The 18,440-nt window shown below is 61.0% G+C and overlaps 2 protein-coding genes across 2 annotated transcripts in view; both read right to left on the bottom strand.

Annotated features, from left to right (window-relative positions):
• Positions 1-39: 39 nt before the first annotated feature.
• On the bottom strand, positions 40-16,488 carry AKNA (AT-hook transcription factor). Its single transcript, XM_030507417.1, has 22 exons — positions 16,404-16,488; positions 10,847-11,128; positions 9,831-10,732; positions 9,230-9,304; positions 8,133-8,277; positions 7,861-8,015; positions 7,645-7,704; positions 7,441-7,538; positions 7,208-7,370; positions 6,994-7,121; positions 6,739-6,912; positions 6,365-6,563; positions 6,169-6,275; positions 5,768-5,982; positions 5,378-5,576; positions 4,879-5,052; positions 4,569-4,672; positions 4,296-4,400; positions 4,109-4,210; positions 2,947-3,060; positions 2,559-2,721; positions 40-2,250 (listed from the first exon to the last, which is right to left on the bottom strand). Exons 2-22 carry the CDS (start codon positions 11,043-11,045, stop codon positions 2,004-2,006), a joined length of 3,828 nt encoding a protein of 1,275 aa, XP_030363277.1. The 5' UTR covers positions 11,046-11,128; positions 16,404-16,488; the 3' UTR covers positions 40-2,003.
• A 614-nt stretch (positions 16,489-17,102) lies between these two features.
• WHRN (whirlin) overlaps positions 17,103-18,440 on the bottom strand; it is a 48,833-nt gene continuing 47,495 nt past the window's right edge. Inside the window, exon 13 of the mRNA XM_030507416.1 lies at positions 17,103-17,843. Coding sequence (XP_030363276.1) covers positions 17,661-17,843 — 183 coding nt within the window. The 3' untranslated portion in view covers positions 17,103-17,660. The remainder of the gene's footprint in view (positions 17,844-18,440) is intronic.

The raw sequence follows: 18,440 nt of genomic DNA, 5'->3' as shown, positions 1-18,440 counted from the left end.
TCCTGGTGCGGTGATGCCAAACTTCACCCAAGAACCAGCTTTGGAAAGGAAGGAAAAGCCACAAAGCAACCAACTGCCTTTATTTTGTTCAAAAATAGGTGATTCTCTTAGTACAAAATAGCAGCCAAAGGGCTCTGCTTGTCCTTACAAAATCGGAGATATGGTAAAAAAACATCATCTTTGCTCCTGGCTGGTGCATTTGGGATAGTTGGATATGGTTGTGTGATCCCTGCGTGCTTCCCGGCTGGACTGGAGTCACTTGAGACACAGGGATAAGCAGATGCAACCAAAGACACGTAAATCCTCTTTAAAATCCCCTCTGTGTGTCACAACTCCCCCCCCCCCCCGCCTCAAAACACAGTATTGGGACCCCCCATTCCCAGCCCATCACCAGCCCACCTGGGCTGGTTGCAAGGTCTGGGCTCGGTGGCTTTGGGGAGGCTCTAGACCTGAGTAACTCACTGGGGCCATCAGTGATGCCCCCTCCTCCAAAGGCGGGGCTTTGTACAGCCACAAACAGCTCGGACATGGGCACTTCATGTAGGTCCTACCTATAAACACAGCCAGGGGCTCCCGCAGGCTGAGATGCTTGGGGTGGAGCAGAGGGGTTGGCTGGACCCATGGGGTGCTGGTGGGTGCAGCTCGAGGGTCCCCCCGGGGTTTGTGGGGTGAGGAGCACCCTGAGGTGCTGTGTCCTCTCCAAGGGCTGCTCCAACCACAGCCTTTCACTAAAAACAGGCAGAGAAGTGGCTGCCCCATCCCTGGCAGTGTTCAAGGCCAGGTTGGACACAGGGGCTTGGAGCAACCTGCTCTAGTGGAAGGTGTCCCTGCCCGTGGCAGGGGGTTGGAACTGGAGGAGCTTTAAGCTCCCTTCAACCCAAATCATTCCATGATTAACTCCTTACAACACCAGGCTGGAGATACAGGTGCCCTGCTGACCCCCTCAGGGCTGGATCCTTCCCCTGCCTCGGTCCCACAGGGGGATTTTTAACTCTAGCAGCCCTGATCCCCTGGGAATCCCAAGGAACACCCCAAATCCTTCTCTTTTTCTGTCAGGATGACACAGGGGGTGGCCACAGCCAGGAGCGGCCAAAAAACCCCCATAAAAATGCCCTAAGGATTATGCTTGAAATTAAAATCAGAACATATATATATGTATCTATATATAGATGCATATCTATATATACTATAGCTACAGATACATATCTATATATACTATACCTATATATAGAAACATATCTCTATATACCATATAGACACACATCTATATATCTATAGATACATATCTAGATATGCTGTATCTATATATAGATACATATACATACACACACATGATACACCATCAATCAACCCTTACAGAGTGATTTAGCTGGTTCTAGCTACCTTAAAGGAGAATAAATTCACATAAAATCACAAAAAGAAGAGTTTTTCCAAGGAAAACCCAGCTGGGTTCAAGTCCAAGGGCAGAGCAGAGGGTGGAGGGGGGCACCCGGGTCAAAGCTTGGGCATGACCCCCCCAAAGAAGCCTAAAGGCTGGGAAAGGGATTGAATTAGGGAATTATATGTATTTCTGCCTATGCAGGCATAGAGGTAAACACAGCTGCCAGTAGGGGCTCTACCTGTGTTGTGGTAGGACCTACACAAAGCCAGAGCAGCCCCAGCAGTGCTCAGCTCAGGGGGGTGTCTGCCCTGGGGGACAGGAGGTTGCCCCATTGGTGCCAGGAGATGGTGTGACCCCCCTGGGGCTGTGTCTCACGGGATGCTGCAGGTCTCTCTGCCCCTGCCTTGCCTCAACTCTTGCAGCGTGGCTGGTCCTGGAAGTGGACAAAGTGGTGCAGAGGGTCTAAGGCAAGCAGGATGGAGACGGGAGCCAGGACCCCACGGAGATGCCTCCAGTCCCAGTGCCCCCAGGGCAGGGAGCATCCAGTGCGGAGATGCTGATGAAGGGGGACACCATCCTCCTCCTCCTCCTTCTGCAAGGGTAGGGGGGTGCTGCAGCACGCTCAGAAGAGGCAGGAGTAGCGCAGGCCCCGCGCCCGGCTCAGCTCGGCTGCCAGCGCCCGGCTCATGCGGGTGCTGGTGACCCTCACGCTCCGGGCAGCCGCCACGGCCCTGCTCAGAGACCAGTTCAGCTCCTCCAGCTCCAGTGGGAGGCAGCGGCGGGGGCCAGCAGTGGGGGAACGGGGGGCACGCTCTGCCCTGCACTGCCCCGCAGCGTGGGGTGAGGTAGGTACCACTGGGGAGCAGTAGCTGCGAAGAAGGAGACAAGGGGTTGGCTTTGCTCCATGGGTTGTGGCCACCCCCCCGGGCTCTCTGTGCCCCCCCTCTGCCTTGTTTCTCATCCCTCTTCCCCACCTCATCCATCTCCAACCCCTAGCACCCATCTCCATACGCTCAACCCCATGCAGACCCACCCAGAAAGGAGCCAGGGGCTGCATGACCCACTCCCAGCAGCTGCCTGGGTTCTATGGGCAAACCAGCAGATCCCTGGGGTTCCCCCCCTCCATGAGATGCTGACCCCAGCCCGGCCCCCCACCACCACCACAGAGCATCCTTACAGCACAGAGGGAGCATAAGGCACGATGGGGACAGGTGCCAGGCAGCCGACGGCAGGGCTGGCACCAGGGCTGGCCAAGTACCAAAGTCCAGGTTGCTCCAGCTTCTGGGCTCGGGGACCAGTGTGGGAGCCTGGGAATGATGTGCCACCAGGGCCGTGCTCTGCTGTGGGGAGAAGGTGGTTAGATGTCCCCAGGGGTGTTAGATGTCCCCATGTGAGACCCTCAGTGCCACATTGGGTTGGGTGGAAACAAATGGGGAGCACCAATGCTGTCACTTCTGCCCCCAAGCAGCCTGCCAGCCCTGTGCCAATGGTCTGAGGGGTGTTCCCTGTTCCCCACACCCCAGCCTTATTGCAGGGACAAGCCATATGCCACCTCTGTCACCCACCGTGTGTGGCTCCATCAGATGTGGGGGCACCCATGGGTGCCTGGCAAGCAGGGCAGCATGTCCTCCTCGGGGTGCTGTGCTGGGGCTGCCTCGCAGCATCACCCGCCTGACCTGCTATGGAGAGAGGACCCAGCGCGTCCAGGAATGTCCCCCCACAGCCCAAGCAAGGGGGTTTGGGAAGAGCAGGACAGTTTGAAGGAGCAGTTGGGGCTGGAGGTGGAGCCTTTCCCTGCAAGGGCAGCTGCAATGCGGGCTGCAACGGGGGGAGTCTGCAAAACAGGGGGTTCAGCAAAGCCCTCTGCATGCACTGAGCCCAGCTCCAGGCAGCCACGGGATGCAGCAGTGCCCGGCTCTGTGCTCTCACCCGCAACAGGCTGGGTTAACCTTTAGCTAAAGGACGCGGCTGGGGACAGGTTCCCACTGCTCCCAGTGCCACCAGTGCCTGCAGCGAGGAGCGGGGAGAGCCCCAGGCCCCAGGGAGCGGGCTCATACCTCCTGAACCTCTGTAATAAATGGATGAATGAAGGAATGAACGAATTCAATTAATTGAGACCCCACTTGCATCACTGTGTACAGTGCTGGTGGCCCCAGCATAAGAAGGACATGAAGCTGTTGGAGCAAGTCCAGAGGAGGCCATGAGGATGATCAAGGGGCTGGAGCACCTCCCGTATGCAGACAGGCTGAGAACATTGGGGCTGTTCAGGCTGGAGAAGAGAAGCTGCGTGGAGACCTCAGAGCAGCTTCCAGTGTCTGAAGGGGGCTACAAGGATGCTGGAGAGGGACCTTCATCAGGGACTGTAGCGATAGGACAAGGGGGGATGGGTTCAAACTGAAACAGGGGAAGTTCAGGTTAGATCTAAGGCAGAAGTTGTTCCCTGTGAGGGTGCTGAGGCGCTGGCACAGACTTTTCCCAGAGAAGCTGTGGCTGCCCCATCCCTGGCAGTGTTCAAGGCCAGGTTGGACACAGGGGCTTGGAGCAACCTGCTCTAGTGGAAGGTGTCCCTGCCCGTGGCAGGGGGTTGGAACTGGAGGAGCTTTAAGCTCCCTTCAACCCAAACCAGGCTGGGATTCTCCGATGCTGTGATTTAAAGTCATCAGCAGCTCCATTAGCTGCATTAGGGAAGGGCAGAAGGGGCTGGGGGCTGCTCCCGGGGTCACTCACCCAATGGGGTCCTGCTCCGGTGGCATCGGGGGCACTCGGGGGTGCGCGGCTCTTCCCGGGGTGCTGTGGTGGCACTTGGCATCCCTGCCCGGTACTGCGTCCCTGCCAGAACAGCGTGAGCACAGCCGGCACCCCAGTGTGGTGGTGAGCAGCCTGTGTGCCCAGCACCCAGCACAGAGACACCCACCTGTGTGCTGTCCCTGCAACGTCACCGCACCTGGGGGGCTCCCGGGGCTCTTCCATGGGGAGGGAATGACCCGGCGTCCAGCGGGAGAGGGGTCCGACTCAGAGGCTGGGTTGGAGTAGAGGGCAGTGGGGTGGGATCCAGTGGGCCTGAGCCCCACAGCTACCAGATCCCAGGGGGGTTCACCAGGATCTGCAGCCCCACCTGCACCTCGCTCCCATTGGGGCAGGGAGGAGCATGTTCCCACTGTCCCCACCCTGGTGGGGTCCCACTTACTGAGGTCCAGCTCCGGCCTGTCCCGTGGCAGGGACACCGACCTCCCCTTCCTTGTGGGTGCCACCCTGGGGGCCACCCTGCCCCGCACCGGGGGTGCCGGCTCCCTGTGGAGGGGACAGAGCTGCTGTCACCACATAGACACCACAGTGTCCCCACAGGCGTTATCCCCCCAACCCACCACCCCAAGCTCAACCTCTCCATAGTCACAGCAGAAGTGGGATGGGATGGGATGGGATGAGGGTGTCCCCACACCCATGGGCTACAGTGCTGCCACCCTCCCACCCCCCCCAGGGTCCCTTCAGCCACCTACCCCACGGGTGCTGCATCCCTGGGGGACGATGATGCACTGGTCACCGGCTGCCTCCTGCCCAGGGTGGCACGCGGGGTGGCTTTTCCCTTGGGATAGCTGTGGGAATGCCGCAGGCTCTCCTCCAGCCGCAGCCGCAGCCGCCACACCTCATCCTGCAGCTCCCGGATGGCCTGGCTGCCGTGGGACAGAGGCCACGGTGAAGGGCACCTCCAGCCAAGCAGTGCTGGAGAGCAGCTCCATGCTCCCCATCCCCACTGGCCAGGACACGCTGTGATGCTCCCCAAAACCAAGCTTAGGGTTTGGCTGGACTGGGGGGTGTCCGTTCTCAGCCAGCCTACATGTCATGAGCTTGGGGCACTCAGCCCAAGCTAGGTCCATGCTCTCCAAGAAGGACAGAAGCATCTCCAGAAGATGCTGATGCCTTTGGGAACGTTGCTTGGTGGGGCCCCAGCACCACCCGGGGGGGTTCAGCTCGATTTGGGGGTGCACAGACACTCACTCGCGCTCCAAGCGGGAGCCCAGCAGATCACAGTGAGCCAGGTCGAGGGATTGCAGGTGGATGGATGGTGGATCGAGGGACAGCGGGGTGGGGGACGGTGTTTTGGGGGACGCTGGGGGGCTGGCTGGGCCCCTGGTGGTGCCCAGGTGGCCACCGGTGCTGGCACAGCTCCTGCCTTCCGCCTCTGAGTCCGTGTGAGCTGGAGAAGGGGGAACAATGTGAGATGAGATTGGTGGTGCTGGGGTGTCCCCCCCAAAGAGCCCATGGAGAGCAATCGGCAGCGGGGAGGGCACCCTCAAGCCAGCACCCCAAGGGGGTTTTGGGGGAACACCACAGAGCCAGAGCCCCCCAAATCCCAATCCCTTGGGACACATAACACTGCCTACTCACTGCCAGCACCACCATGGTCGTGTCCTGCCTCACTGTCCGGGCTCCGAGCCCAGTGTCGGGGGGAGCTTCTCTGCGAGGGGGTGCTGGGGGGCCGGCAGGTCCCTCCTGTGGTGCCCATCACCGTGGTCTCAGAGGGAAGCGGGGTCACCTCTCTCTTCCATGGAGGATGGAGGGTTGCAGGGATGGGGATGGAGGGTCCCAGTGAGCCGGGGGTCCTGGGGATGGAATGGGTCATGAAGCAGCCCCCATGGCTTGTCCTCCAGCCATGGGCCACCCTGCACATCTCCAACCCCTCAGCACCCCTTCCTTGCTCCCCTTCAGCACCCCAAATCCCCCACAAGAGCCAACAGCCCATGTCCCCAACCCTCCCCTGGGGTGACAGTGGGGACCCTGAGCCATACCCAGTACTGGGGGACCGGTGCTCGGGGGTGTGCACAGGGGGTGACACTCTGCTGGCCTCCGAGCCCACGAAGCCACTGTCTGTCTCCGGTGACACAATGCGCTGCTCCTGCAGGAAGGGGAGGGCAGGATCGGTGCTGAGCATCCCCAGGACCGCCCCGGCAGGGTCTGGGGATACCCCAGCACATGGGGACTCACCTTGTGGGGCCGGTGCTGGGTGCCAGCGTTGCCCACCTGGCGGGACAGGGGTGCCCGGGGTGCCTCAGGGAGTCCCAGGCGGGTCGTGGCTGCAGATGGTGGCTCCTCAGTGGCGGTGAGGGGCTGGTGGCCCTGTGCCCCCCCCGGCCATGGGGGCTCCCTAGGGGACAGTGGCACTGCTCTTCTCTCCAGAGGGTGCCTGCAGGGAGAGGACAGAGCAGGAGTGATGGGGCAGAGCAAGCCCAGATGTGGGGAAATGCCCTGCTGCAGCCTGGCTGTTAACTCTGAAGCCTATCAATGACAAGTCATGTCAAACCTGACCTAAAACCTCCCACTCGCCCTGTCCAGGGCACTTGGCCTCCCACAACACTTACAAGGGAGAGGTCTCCAGGTCCGACCCCTCCTCTAGTGACCGTGTCCTGCAGGGGACCTTGCTGGGGCCCCCATCCCGTGCTGCAGCTCCATCTGCCTCCTCTTGCGACCTGCTCGCTGCCAGGCTCAGCTGCTCCAGGCTCAGCGACTCTGGCAAGGACTTGAAGTGCTTGTACCTGGTGGGGGGGACACCCACAGGCAGGAGTTGGTGGTTCTGGGGAGCTGCTCCCTGCCCGCACCCCTGACAGGACACTCACTGCTCCAGCAGGTCACCAAAATCCTCCTCCACTTGTTGCTGCTTTTGCCAGAGGGGTTGAGGTAACCCCTCTGTCACCACCTCAGTGGTCCCCGCTGTCCCCTGTGGTCCATCCGTTGTCATGGGGCTCTGTAGGGCACAGCAAAAGGGGGTCAAGCAGCCTGACCCCCCACCCACCCCATCAGCTTTGCCCCCCCCAGCCCTGCCCTGCTCACCTCGGGGTGCGGACAGCAGGCGGCTGGTGATGGGGAAGGGGCTGGAGGGGATCGGGGCTGGTCCAGGCCCTTCGAGGGGAGCTGCTGCTTGGCCCCAGGCTCCAGCCGCTCCTTCAGCTCCTCCAGGCGCAATCCCAGGTGGAAAATCTCCCCTTCCACAGCACTGTAAGACACGGAGTATCAGTGCTGGGAGACACCGGACCGACAGCACTGGGAAAGGACCAAGCACTCACCGGTCAGGGTCGAAGTCCCCCAAGGCCCCCAGGTGCTGCCGCGCTCCCAGGTACGCCTGCTCCAGAGCACCCTGTGCTTCCTTCAGCTTCCCAAACCGCTGCAGCATAATGGAGGAGACATCCCAGCCTGAAACCTCCGTCCCTGCCACCCTCCTATTCCACGGGTACATCCCCAAAGTGGGTGCTGGGAAGGCGGTGATGTACCTGGAGCTGCTCCTGGGCTGTGGGCTTTCCTGCATGGATCCAGCCTTCGAAGGAATCCACCTGCTGGGAGGGAAAGGGATGAGACCAGCCCTGCTGCAGCCCCGCACTGCAGCACCCCAATGCAGGCATCCCACCACAGCACCCCATTGCAGACCCCCATCACAGCACCCCACCACAGCCCCCAATGCAAACCCCACCGCAGAGCCCATCACTTGCCTGCGCCTGCAGCTTGTGGGCCTGCCCCACCAGGGTCAGTGTCAGCCGGCTCCCAGGGCAGCAGCAGGTCCCCAGGCAAGTGGGGCAGCCCCCCATGGGTGTTGAGTTGGAAGAAGGTTGGGGTGCTCCCCCCTGCTCGGAAGGTGCTGGAGCTGCTGAATACACAAGGACAAGGTGATGTGGGGTCCCTCCACATTGCGGGTTATGGGGTCTTGGCTGAGGATCCCCCTCCGAAGCAATATGGTGATGGATGGGGACACGGTCCAACCCACCTCCGCCCGGCGAGGGCACCGTGGCTGTGCTGAATGCCGCCGTCCCGGCCCGTGGCAGGCTGAGGGCCATCACCCGGCTGCCGGAGCCCAGGGAGCCCATGGCCAGGCTGCGGCTGGGCTGCGGCGGGTCCGAGTACAGGCTCACCTGGGACAGGGACACAGGGTTCAGATCCCACCCTGCGCCCGCACCCCGGCGCTGCCGCCCGCCGTGCCCTCAGCACCCACACCCCGGCCCTGCCTCAGTTTCCCCATCCCCACGGGGCGGGAGGTGGCAATGGTGATGCCTCCACCCGCTCTGCTGACACTTTGGTGACGGCTCCTCCACCATTCTGGGGTGGTTCTGGCCCAGCCACCTCCCTGTCGAGGAGGGCAGCCCACAGGGTGGCCTCAACCCATCTCTGGGCTGGGCTTGTCCAACCGCAGCTCCCCGAGAGGAGGAAGAGCATGGGGCGGGGAGGAAGACACCAAACAGAGAAGTGTGAGCAGCAGGTCACAGCGGGGTCCTGCCCCTCTGCTCTGCTCTGGTGGGGCCCTGCTGGAGCTCTGTGTGAGGGCAACAGCACAAGGGGGACGTGGAGCTGCTGGAGCGAGGCCAGAGGAGGCCCCGGAGCTGCTGCGAGGGCTGGAGCAGCTCTGCTCTGGAGCCAGGCTGAGAGAGCTGGGCTGGGGCAGCCTGGAGAAGAGAAGGCTCCTGAAGGGGAGACCTTAGAGCAGCTCCAGTGCCTAAAGGGGCTCCAGGAAACCTGGAGAGGGGCTTTGGACAAGGGCCTGCAGGGACAGGCCAAGGGGAATGGCTTTAACCTGCCAGAGGGGAGATTGAGATGAGCTCTGAGGCAGAAGCTCTTCCCTGTGAGGGTGCTGAGGCGCTGGCACAGGGTGCCCAGAGAAGCTGTGGCTGCCCCATCCCTGGCAGTGTTCAAGGCCAGGTTGGACACAGGGGCTTGGAGCAACCTGCTCTAGTGGAAGGTGTCCCTGCCTGTGGCAGGGGGTTGGAACTGGATGAGCTTTAAGGTCCCTTCCAACACAAACCAGGCTGGGATTCTATAACCCTGGGGAAGGGAGAGCAGAGCAGGGACCCCACCAGCCCTGACACCCACCCTGGCACCCAGGCGCAGCTGGTCAATGGTGTTCTCAGCCTCAGCGTACTTGGTCAGCAGCTTGTGATAGTCATCCTGCAGGGAAGGGACACGTGGTGGATGATGGCATCCAGCATGGCGATGGGGGCTTGGGGGATGCCCGAGAGGTGGGTGGCAAAGGGGGATGCAGCTCGGAGGGAGGCATCCCTGTGTGGGGATAATGGGGGGTTTCCATAGGGGTGCAGAGACCCACCCCCAAAGCACCCAGCCCATCTGGTGCAGATGAGGCCCAGTTTCTCTGCGTAGGGATGAACTTCCATCCCCTCCCAGGGACAGGAGTGCATCCCAAGGGGCAAGCATCCTGGGGCCACCGAGCATCGGAGTGGGGGTACAAGCACCCTGGGGAGGACCACGAGCATCCCTGCCTCCATCCTCCAGTGCTGCCCACATCCCTGCCTGGCCCTCCCCTCCTCACCAGCCCCATGCAGGACCAGGAAGAGGTGGTCAGCACCAAACCTCCTATCAGAGACACAGGGGGTCCATTTCCCCAGCACCATCTTCTCTCCCCCACCCCAGGCACCCTCCCTCCCAATAAGGCTGAGCTGGGGGTGCTGGGCATTACCTGGAGCTGCTGCACCAGCTCGGTGGCTTGCTCAGGGGACCTGAACTCATGTGGCAGCCCCACGGCGGTGGGGGGCTTTGGGGGGACCCCCTCCCCACTGCTCAGCAGCACCTCCCGGACGATCTCGGCCGGGGACTTGAAGCCGATGGGGGGTCCTGGGGCACTGGGCACGGCTCGGCCCCGTGGTGGCCGGTAGCTCTGGGTGACCTTCACCCGCGCCTCCACCTTGGAGAGGTCGGGCAGGGGGTGGTTGAGCTGCCCCCGGCCATACTGGGTGCTGTCAGAGCCGGTGCCCATTCCCAAGGGATTCCTCGCCTTCTTGCTGCCCACGTGCTGCCGCCGCGGGCCCAGGGACTGCTTGGGTGGTAGTACCCTGGGTGCTGCTTTTTTGGGCACCCGGGCTGCAGGGGGGTCCCCAGTGCTCTGGGGGACCCTGGTGGGTGCCAGCACAGTGGTGCCAGCTGGCTTGGGGACGGGCTTGGTGCTGGTGGCATCGTGATGATCCTCAGTGGAGTAACGCTGCAGGATGCTCTGTTTTGGGTTCCAGCTCTGCCTGTGCCCCCCACCAGCATCCCCAGCCGTGCCCAGGCCCCAGTGAGATGGGGTGGCAGGGCCAGGGCTGGCATCTGACAGCCCCGAGGTGTCCCCACCATCTGTGCTGCAGCCATGGGGCTGGCAGAGAGCCTGGGGGTCCCGCAACACCTCGGGGCTGCCACTGAGCCCCGAGCCCCACTGGCCCTCATAGGACAGCTCGGGGTATGGGTCTCCATCACTCTCTGTCCCCCAGGGCCCTTCATCTCCACCGGAGCTGCCCTGTTCCTCATCCTCCTCCACCAGGTCCTGCTGTGGGTGCCAGTGACCCTCCTGCACCGGGGACCTCTCCTCCAGGTCCTCTCCATTGCCTGCAAAACACCAGCACCACGGGGCTGCTGGGTCACCCCAGTCCTCTTGCAGCCTCCCTCTGCTCCAGTGGCACCCCAAGAGGGTCTTTGGGCAGCGAGGAGGGGACAACTCACCCCACAGTGGGCTCCCGGCATCATCCCCCAGGCCGATGACCCCGTACTCGTCCATTTGCCTTTGGAAGCCGTCGTCTTCCTCCTCCTCCTCCTCCTCCTCCTGCTGCTCCTCCTCTCCCTGCCAGCGCGTCAGCTGTGTTTGTGTCCAGCGCAGCCATGGTGCTGGGCTGGCCATGGCCCGCGGGCACCGCGGCACCATCACTTGCGATGCTTCATGGCCCGGCGGCGGCGGGCTGGGGACATCCTTTACATGAATATAGGTCACATCATCGCCGCCGCATCCTGACAGGGCGTGAGGGAGAGGGAGGGATGCTCAGCAGGATGCAAGGGGATGCTTGAGGTGTCCCCCCACCACTGCTGGCGCTTCCCCTGTCCCCCAGACCCTGGGGACAAGAGCAACCCCAACAATGGGGGGTGACACCCAACTGCATCTCTCTATGAAGCTGGAGCTGCTACATCTCCCATGGCCACAATGGTCTCCATGAGGAAGGAGGCCCCCAGGGGCACCCCAAAAGGCTTTTACACCCCCCCCCCCCCCAAGACCAGGAGGGATGACATCCCAACTGCATCCCACCGTGAAGCTGGAGCTGCTGCATCTCCTATGACCACAATGGCCCCCATGAGGGACGAGCTCTCCAGGGCCACCTCAAAAGGCTTTTACCCCCCTCAAAGTCATGAGGGGTGACACCCCAACTGCATCCCACCATGAAACCAGAATTGCTGCATCTTGCATGGCTGCAATGGACCCCATGAGGAAAGAGGCCCCCAGGGGCACCCCAAAAGGCTTTTACCCCCCTTAAAGTCATGAGGGGTGACACCCCAACTGCATCCCCCCATGAAACCAGAACTGCTGCATCTCCCATGGCCACAATGGCCCCCAGAGGTCCCCATGAGGAAGAAGCCTTCCTGGGCCATTCCAATAGGCTTTTAACCCCCGCCCCGAGGTGGGTGTTGGGGGACACCCAGCCCATACTATCACCCTACGAGCATCACCCCGTTGGGGCAACCACAGCCTGGGGACCATCAGCAGGAGCACCCCGATGGCCGTCCAGCTCTGGAGGGCAGACACAAGAGGGATGACAGCAGAGGCCTGGCACACTCGCTCCACTGATGACCTAGAAGCCAGAGCTCACCCTCATCCTCCTCCTCCCTGTGCAGCTCGAGTGATGCCGGATGGCAAAACCCAGCCATGGGGCAGGCAGCAGGAAAGGCCCTGGGGTTTCCAAACATTCCCTTGGGTAGATCTGAGCCCCCCACATCCCAACTTTGCCCATAGTGGGGTGAAGGTGGGGTGCACTCACCTGCACCAGCATCCATGAGACATATTCATCACCGTGACCCCTTCGAGGGTCCCCAAAGCAGCATTGCTCCAAGCACCCCAAAACCTCTCTGCAGCTGCAGGGCTTTTGTAGAAGGAGGAAGCAAAGCTTCCTGTGAGCTTGCAGGTGGCTGCAACGTTCTTAACCCCGTCAGGCCCTGCGGGAGGGCAAACCCTGCTCCTCACAGTGCTTTCCACCAAAACCTTTGGGGTTTTAAACCAACTCAGAGCAAAATGCCAAAGCAAAATGTGGGGGGGATCCCTGGGACCAACAGCATCTGCAGCCTCCATGAAACATCATGAGGGTCACCAAGATGACAAGCAGCCCCAAAATTCAGCATACAGTCCCCAAAAATCTGGCACACAGCCCCAAAAGTCGGTATTCAGTCCCCAAAAGCCAGCACGCAGCTTCCAAATTCAACACACAGCCCTAAAATCCAGGCAGAACCCCCCAACCCTCCCCGCGATGCTGCTCCAGCCCCAGGGCTGTGGGCCCATGGCCACAACCAGGTGGCACAGCCCATCCTGGCTCCCTCACAGGCACACAATTAATCCAGCTCATTAGTGTGTAATTAGCAGCATGTGGAGAGGCTGCACGAGCTGATGAAACCACAGCGTGGGCCTGGGGTGGCTGCATTTAGCTGGAGGATGCTGCGGTGGTTGCAGGATGCTGCTGAGCAGGAAATCACCCTATGGCACCCACAGGCTGGGGGAAAACACTTCGAACCCACTGCAGGATCTCAGACCTACAAATTCCATGTCTTAAATCCCACTGTTAATGAGGGTTTGGGGGTTATTTGCTGGTGGCACCCAGCATGGGGGGTGCAGGAACAGCGCATTCCCAGCTGCGCCTGCATCCTTCTGCAGGGCAAGGAGCAAACCCCAAAGCACCCCTAAGGTCCTGCAAACCTGCTGGGGTGTTTGCACAAGGCTTTATCCCATACCCTGGCTGGGCAACTCCATCCTCCACTCCTGGAGATGCTCCGTGGCTTCTGCTGCCAGCAGGGATGGGGCTGCCCATGGGATGCTCCAGGCTCTGCGGCTGCTCAGTGGAGCTAAAGAGGGATTTTGGCTTTAGCGCCTCTTGGAGCTGGGATGTTTCCAGCCCCAAGGCCTTGCCTGGAAAAGCAAGTGCCCCCCAACCCGCCTCAAGCCTCACAGCACCCCAAGAGATGAGGAGCCAAAACACCAACTCTGGGAGGTCCCCACGGGTGGGTGAAAGGAGCTGGTGGGTCCTGTTCTCTCAGGGCAAAGATGGTTAAACTCGTTCCTACGTGGTTTTGGCAGGCTGGTGCCCGGATCATGCCTTACCCACACACCAAGAGCTGCCCCCCCTATTCTCCATCCCATCCCCAACCCATCCCCAGAGCTGCTCTGCCCGCAGCAGCCACAGGCTGCGGGGCCTGCTGGCAAATCCAGCCGCATTCATCGCTATCCCAGAAAGCGCCTCCACCGATGGTCACAGCGGTAAGAGAGAAATCATGGGATTTTTTTCCCCCTTAAGAATGTTGGTCGCTGTTATGGTAACACAGAGAAGCTTGACAAGTGGTGTGGCTGCATTGTCAGGAACCGCAGAGTGAACGCAAACAATCCAAGTGTGTGTGTTTGCGTATCTTGCTCAGTGAAAGCCAGGATTTTCATAGGGTAATCACACAACAGGGTAATAGGGTATTCACAGAACCCCAGCCTGACTTGTGCTGGAAGGGACCTTAAAGCTCCTCCAGTTCCAACCCCTGCCACGGGCAGGGACACCTTCCACTAGAGCAGGTTGCTCCAAGCCCCTGTGTCCAACCTGCCCTTGAACACTGCCAGGGATGGGGCAGCCACAGCTTCTCTGGGCACCCTGTGCCAGCGCCTCAGCACCCTCACAGGGAAGAGCTTCTGCCTAAAAGCTCATCTCAATCTCCCCTCTGGCAGATTAAAGCCATTCCCCTTGTCCTGTCCCTACAGGCCCTTGTCCAAAGCCCCTCTCCAGGTTTCCTGCAGCTCCTTCAGGCACTGGAAGTGATGAGTGCTGCCAGGTCTCAGCAAAGCCAGCAGGCAGAAGGGCCTACCTCTGCCCATCCCTGCCCTCACCTCTTAATCCCTGCTCCTCTCTTCAGGCATCTCCAACCTCCACCACTCCAATCCCATGGGACCGATGAAGGCTGAGACACCCCACCTCATTACACGTGTGATGCAGAGCACACAGCCCCATCACCACTCCTGGCTTCATTAGGCGTGACAAGCCGAGGAGACTGTCACATCCTCAGCCTCAGGGCTTGCTCGGTGCCATGGAATGGGGGAGACAGGGCTGTCACTCTGCCTTTGCAGCCTTGTCAACCCTGGGTAGTGGGGGGGGGGTTTGGGGGTGCAAATCCCCACTTCCATCCACATGGCAATGGGGAATAATATTCCCTATGTCCTAAAATAGACTTGCCCTAGGAGGGGGGTTAAAGCCTTCCGCTGCATCCCAAAAGGGTGCAGTAGGAGGCTTTACCCCCCCCCCCAAGCAAGCAGTGGCTATTTTAGTCTCCTAAACAACCCATTCCAACCCAAAACTCAATTCCTGACAGCATCCGACCTCCCACGGGTCCCCCCCAGCACCTCCATGCTCCCCTTCCCCTCCTCAGCTCCCTTTTTACCTGAGACACATCCGTGCTGCCACCCAAAGCATCTCTTTTCGGGGTTTGAAGGAAGCCAGAACACCAGCCTCAGGATGAAGCTTGGCGCTCCAGGAGGGAGGAATTCCTGGTTTATAAACCCTTTCTTTTTAAGCTTAGTCCTGGTTTATGAGCACAAAAGAGAAGCTGCTTGCTTAGTTTGTACTATTTCCCAACAAAACAAGGGAGAAACCATCGCAGCGAGGAAAAGCCTCACAAACCCTCTCTGTCCTCTGAAAGCACATGTGCCTGTCACTGCACCATCACTCTAAACCCCATGTGTCACCCCATTCCTCTGCCTGGAGGGGCCATATCCCCCCCCCGCTCCTCCACACCAGCATATCCCCACGGAGAGGTACCAAATCCCTGTGGAAACAGCATCTGTCCATCACTTCCACAGAAGCAAAGCCTCACGCTTCTTTCCCACCTCCTGCCTGCTCCATGAACCCTCCTGTCCCCAACGCATGGTCTTGTCCTCAATAGGGACAGCCTTGTCCCCCCAGCATAGCCTGGCAATGGGGTGCAACCTGGGGCTGAACCCCTCCTTATACACAGGAGCTGGGGGCTGCTGATGGCCCTAATGCCTTGCAAAGGGCGGCCTTAATCCCTGTCTGGAAAGAGCCGGCAGCAGAGATCCCGCATTAACCCGGGGTGGGACAGGCAGCCGGGGAAACGGAAGGGCAGCCGGCTGTGAGCGGCTGGACGCGTGTGATGGGGTGAACCAGCAACGGGCTGGATTTGGGTGCTCTCCAAGGGGTCCTTTAAACATCCCTGCCCGGGTGACTGCTGCAGAGCGAGAGAAACCCCGGCCCCGCTGCGGGCACCCACCGGAACAGAGCTGCCCTTTAAATAAAACAAGGAACTGAAGCTGGAGGCAGCAGCCACTTCCTCGGAGGAGCCGCAGGCAGCGGCACGGCCTCGCATCCCACAGTCTCCCAGTGAGCCCCGGCCCTGGCTCCGCGCCGCCCTTTGCAGCCTGATGAAACCCTCTGAAACCCTCCGGAACCCTCCGGGCGGCAGATCCAGAGCTGGGCGGGGAGGGAGCACCGCAGTAATAAGAGTTACGACAAGATTCCCCGGGGCCACAAGGCTCCGGTGGCCTGGGGACAACGTGGGCGAGGAGCGAGGCAGAGGCATGGAATCATGGAATGGTTTGGGTTGGAAGAGACCTTAAAGCTCCTCCAGTTCCAACCCCCTGCCATAGGCAGGGACACCTCACACTCGGCATGACCCGCACTCTCCCGGCGCATCCCCTCGTCTTGGGATCGCGCGCTCCGCCCAGGGATGCCGAGCAGCTCCAGCTCCGAGCCGGGCTCAGCAGCGCCGGGGGCTGCAGGATGGGGCCCCCCGGGATGGGCCCATCCCCGCGGACCCCAACTGCGCATCTAGCTGTGTTCCCAGCGGTGCCCGGGCGGTCCTCTCCTTCCCTCCAGCTGCAGAAGGCGCCTTGCAGGGACCAGAGCGAGCAGATCGAGCAGCCGCGCCGGCCCCATCGCCCTGCCCCGGCCCCCCGGCACACATGTGGGGGGCACATCTGGGCACCGCTGGAGGAGCACCCCCGCCGCGCGCACACCACAGCTGCCCCGCGGCTGCTCACCTGCAGGAGGGCCCGGCCGCCGCTCCGCGCTGGGTGCTGGGCGGCTCCGCACCACGATCGCGATCGCGGCCGCGGCCCCGGCCCCGGCCCGGCCCGGCCCCGCGGGACAATAGCGCGGGCCGCCGCCGGGGGGTGCGGGGCCTCCTCCCTCATTAGCATAGCCGCGGCTACCCGCCAATCGGAGCTCGCCGCCGAGCAGCGAAGGGAGTGTTCATTAGCATAAACCCCGCCCTCCTCTGTGTTTGCATATCCAATCAGATGGAGTTTCATTATCATAATTTATGCAGCGCGGGCACCCCCTGGTGGGGCTCGGCTGCACCCGCCCCGGGACGGCGCGGGCGGGGATGAGGGTGGGAATGGGGATGGGAATGGGGATGGGAATGGGGACGGGAATGGGGATGGGAATGGGGATGGGAATGGGATGGAGCACCCCCAGTCCCTGGGATGGCCCTGACAGCGGATGAGATGGGATGGGAGCACCCTCAATCCCCAGGATGCCCCTGGTAGGGAATGGGGATGGAATGGAGCACCCCCAATCCCTGGGATGGCCCTTGGCAGGAGATGGGGATGGAGCACCCCTACTGAGGATGGGGCAGTTTTCCCTATGGCCTCCACACTCCCCCCTGCTCTTGCTAGGCACCCCTGTCCATTCCCTTCCTGCCCGCATATTCCAGCCCTGAGGAATCCCACAATCCCAGCCTTTGTTTATCCTGATAGATTTATTGAAAAATTAAAGCACAAGCTTTGTCTATAGAAATACAACGACTCTGCCAGCGATTTACAAGGCCTCCGGTTGCTCCCTCTGCATCCCCCCCTGCGGCTGTGCCACCCGCCTGGGCCAGCACCTGAGGGAGCAGCGACCACCCAAAACCCCTCCAGCCTCAGCCATGGGCCCACCTTGTGCTTTGTGTGGCACTCACATGGCAGCGGGGACACCCGCACCCCTCCTGTCCTCCTGCCCCACTCCCACATTGGAGGACCAGAGGATATTCCCAAAGGGCAGTGCCCCCCCAATCCAAGAGCACAGGGATGGAGATGTTATGGGATGTGCACTGATTTCTGCCCATTCTCAGCCTGCCCTATGCAGGCATGAGTCTGCAGCAGGCGAGGGGACACTTGCAGACAAGCTGGGGGGTGTCTGTGCGTGCGGGATGGCGCAGTGGGCGAGGGCTCTGTGTGCTGGGAATGCAGCTTTCCCACCTCGGCGCTGCCTTTCACTCCTGTTCGGGATGCTTCCCCATCCCAAAGTCTGGATTCCTAAAGGGCGACGTTGAATTCTGTGACCAAGAAATCAATGTAGTCCTTTTCCTTCAGCTTAAAGGCCTCGGCGATGATGCGGGCGGCTTCCCGGTGCTCCTTGCCCCGCAGCCCCGTGCCGTTCACCTCCAGGATGACGTGGCCCACCTTCAGCTTCCCGCAGTTGTGTGCTGAGCCCCCGCGCTGCAGGATAGAGGTGGTCAGATCCCAATCCCACCACCCATCCCAGCTCAACCCAGGGATGTTTTTGGGGGGGAAAAAGCGAAACATTTCATGTTTCAGAAAGAAGGGATAAATTTGGCTCCCATTTTGCTTGTCCCTGAAATGCAGCACCAGTGGAATCGCCAAGAAGAACCAAGGTAGAGTCAGCTCTGCTTTGTTTTGCTGTCAATGACTTGAGTTTTGCCCCAAGTAAGCAGCAGAGGAACCTGCTATCCACAGCTATCCATCCACCCCAGCTATCACCCACCATTCCCCCTCTCCCAGTCCTCTATCTGAGCAGGAAAAGAGAGTTTCCAGCCACCTGGAGGCACCAGCCAAGCTTTCAGGGCTGGCCAGGCCCCCTCTGGATCCACAGCAAATCCTCAGCTCCCAGGACATGCTCTATGGTATGGGATGCTCCATGGGACACCAATGCAATCCTCCCGCAGCAGAATGATGCTGCTGATGTCAGGGGAGATGCTATGGCGGGGAAGCACACCTCCGAAATCCCCCCTTCTCCCAAGGAACAAGGGATGGGACAAGAGGAAACGGCCTCAAGCTGCACCAGGGCAGGTTTAG

The sequence above is a fragment of the Strigops habroptila genome, chromosome 15, assembly GCF_004027225.2.
Source record: "Strigops habroptila isolate Jane chromosome 15, bStrHab1.2.pri, whole genome shotgun sequence".
Classification (NCBI taxonomy): Eukaryota; Metazoa; Chordata; class Aves; order Psittaciformes; family Psittacidae; genus Strigops; species Strigops habroptila.
Note: the sequence above shows the minus strand (reverse complement) of the source record. Positions and strands in the feature narration are given on the sequence as shown.

Coding starts and splice junctions, on each gene's coding strand:
- AKNA (XM_030507417.1), bottom strand. CDS start 11,045: ATGGTGCCGCGGTGCCCGCGGGCCATGGCCAGCCCAGCACCATGGCTG. Junction 8,278..9,229: donor AGCTGCGCCTGGGTGCCAGG/GTGGGTGTCAGG, acceptor TCCCTGTCCCAG/GTGAGCCTGTACTCGGACCC. Junction 7,539..7,644: donor CAGCCCAGGAGCAGCTCCAG/GTACATCACCGC, acceptor ATTATGCTGCAG/CGGTTTGGGAAGCTGAAGGA.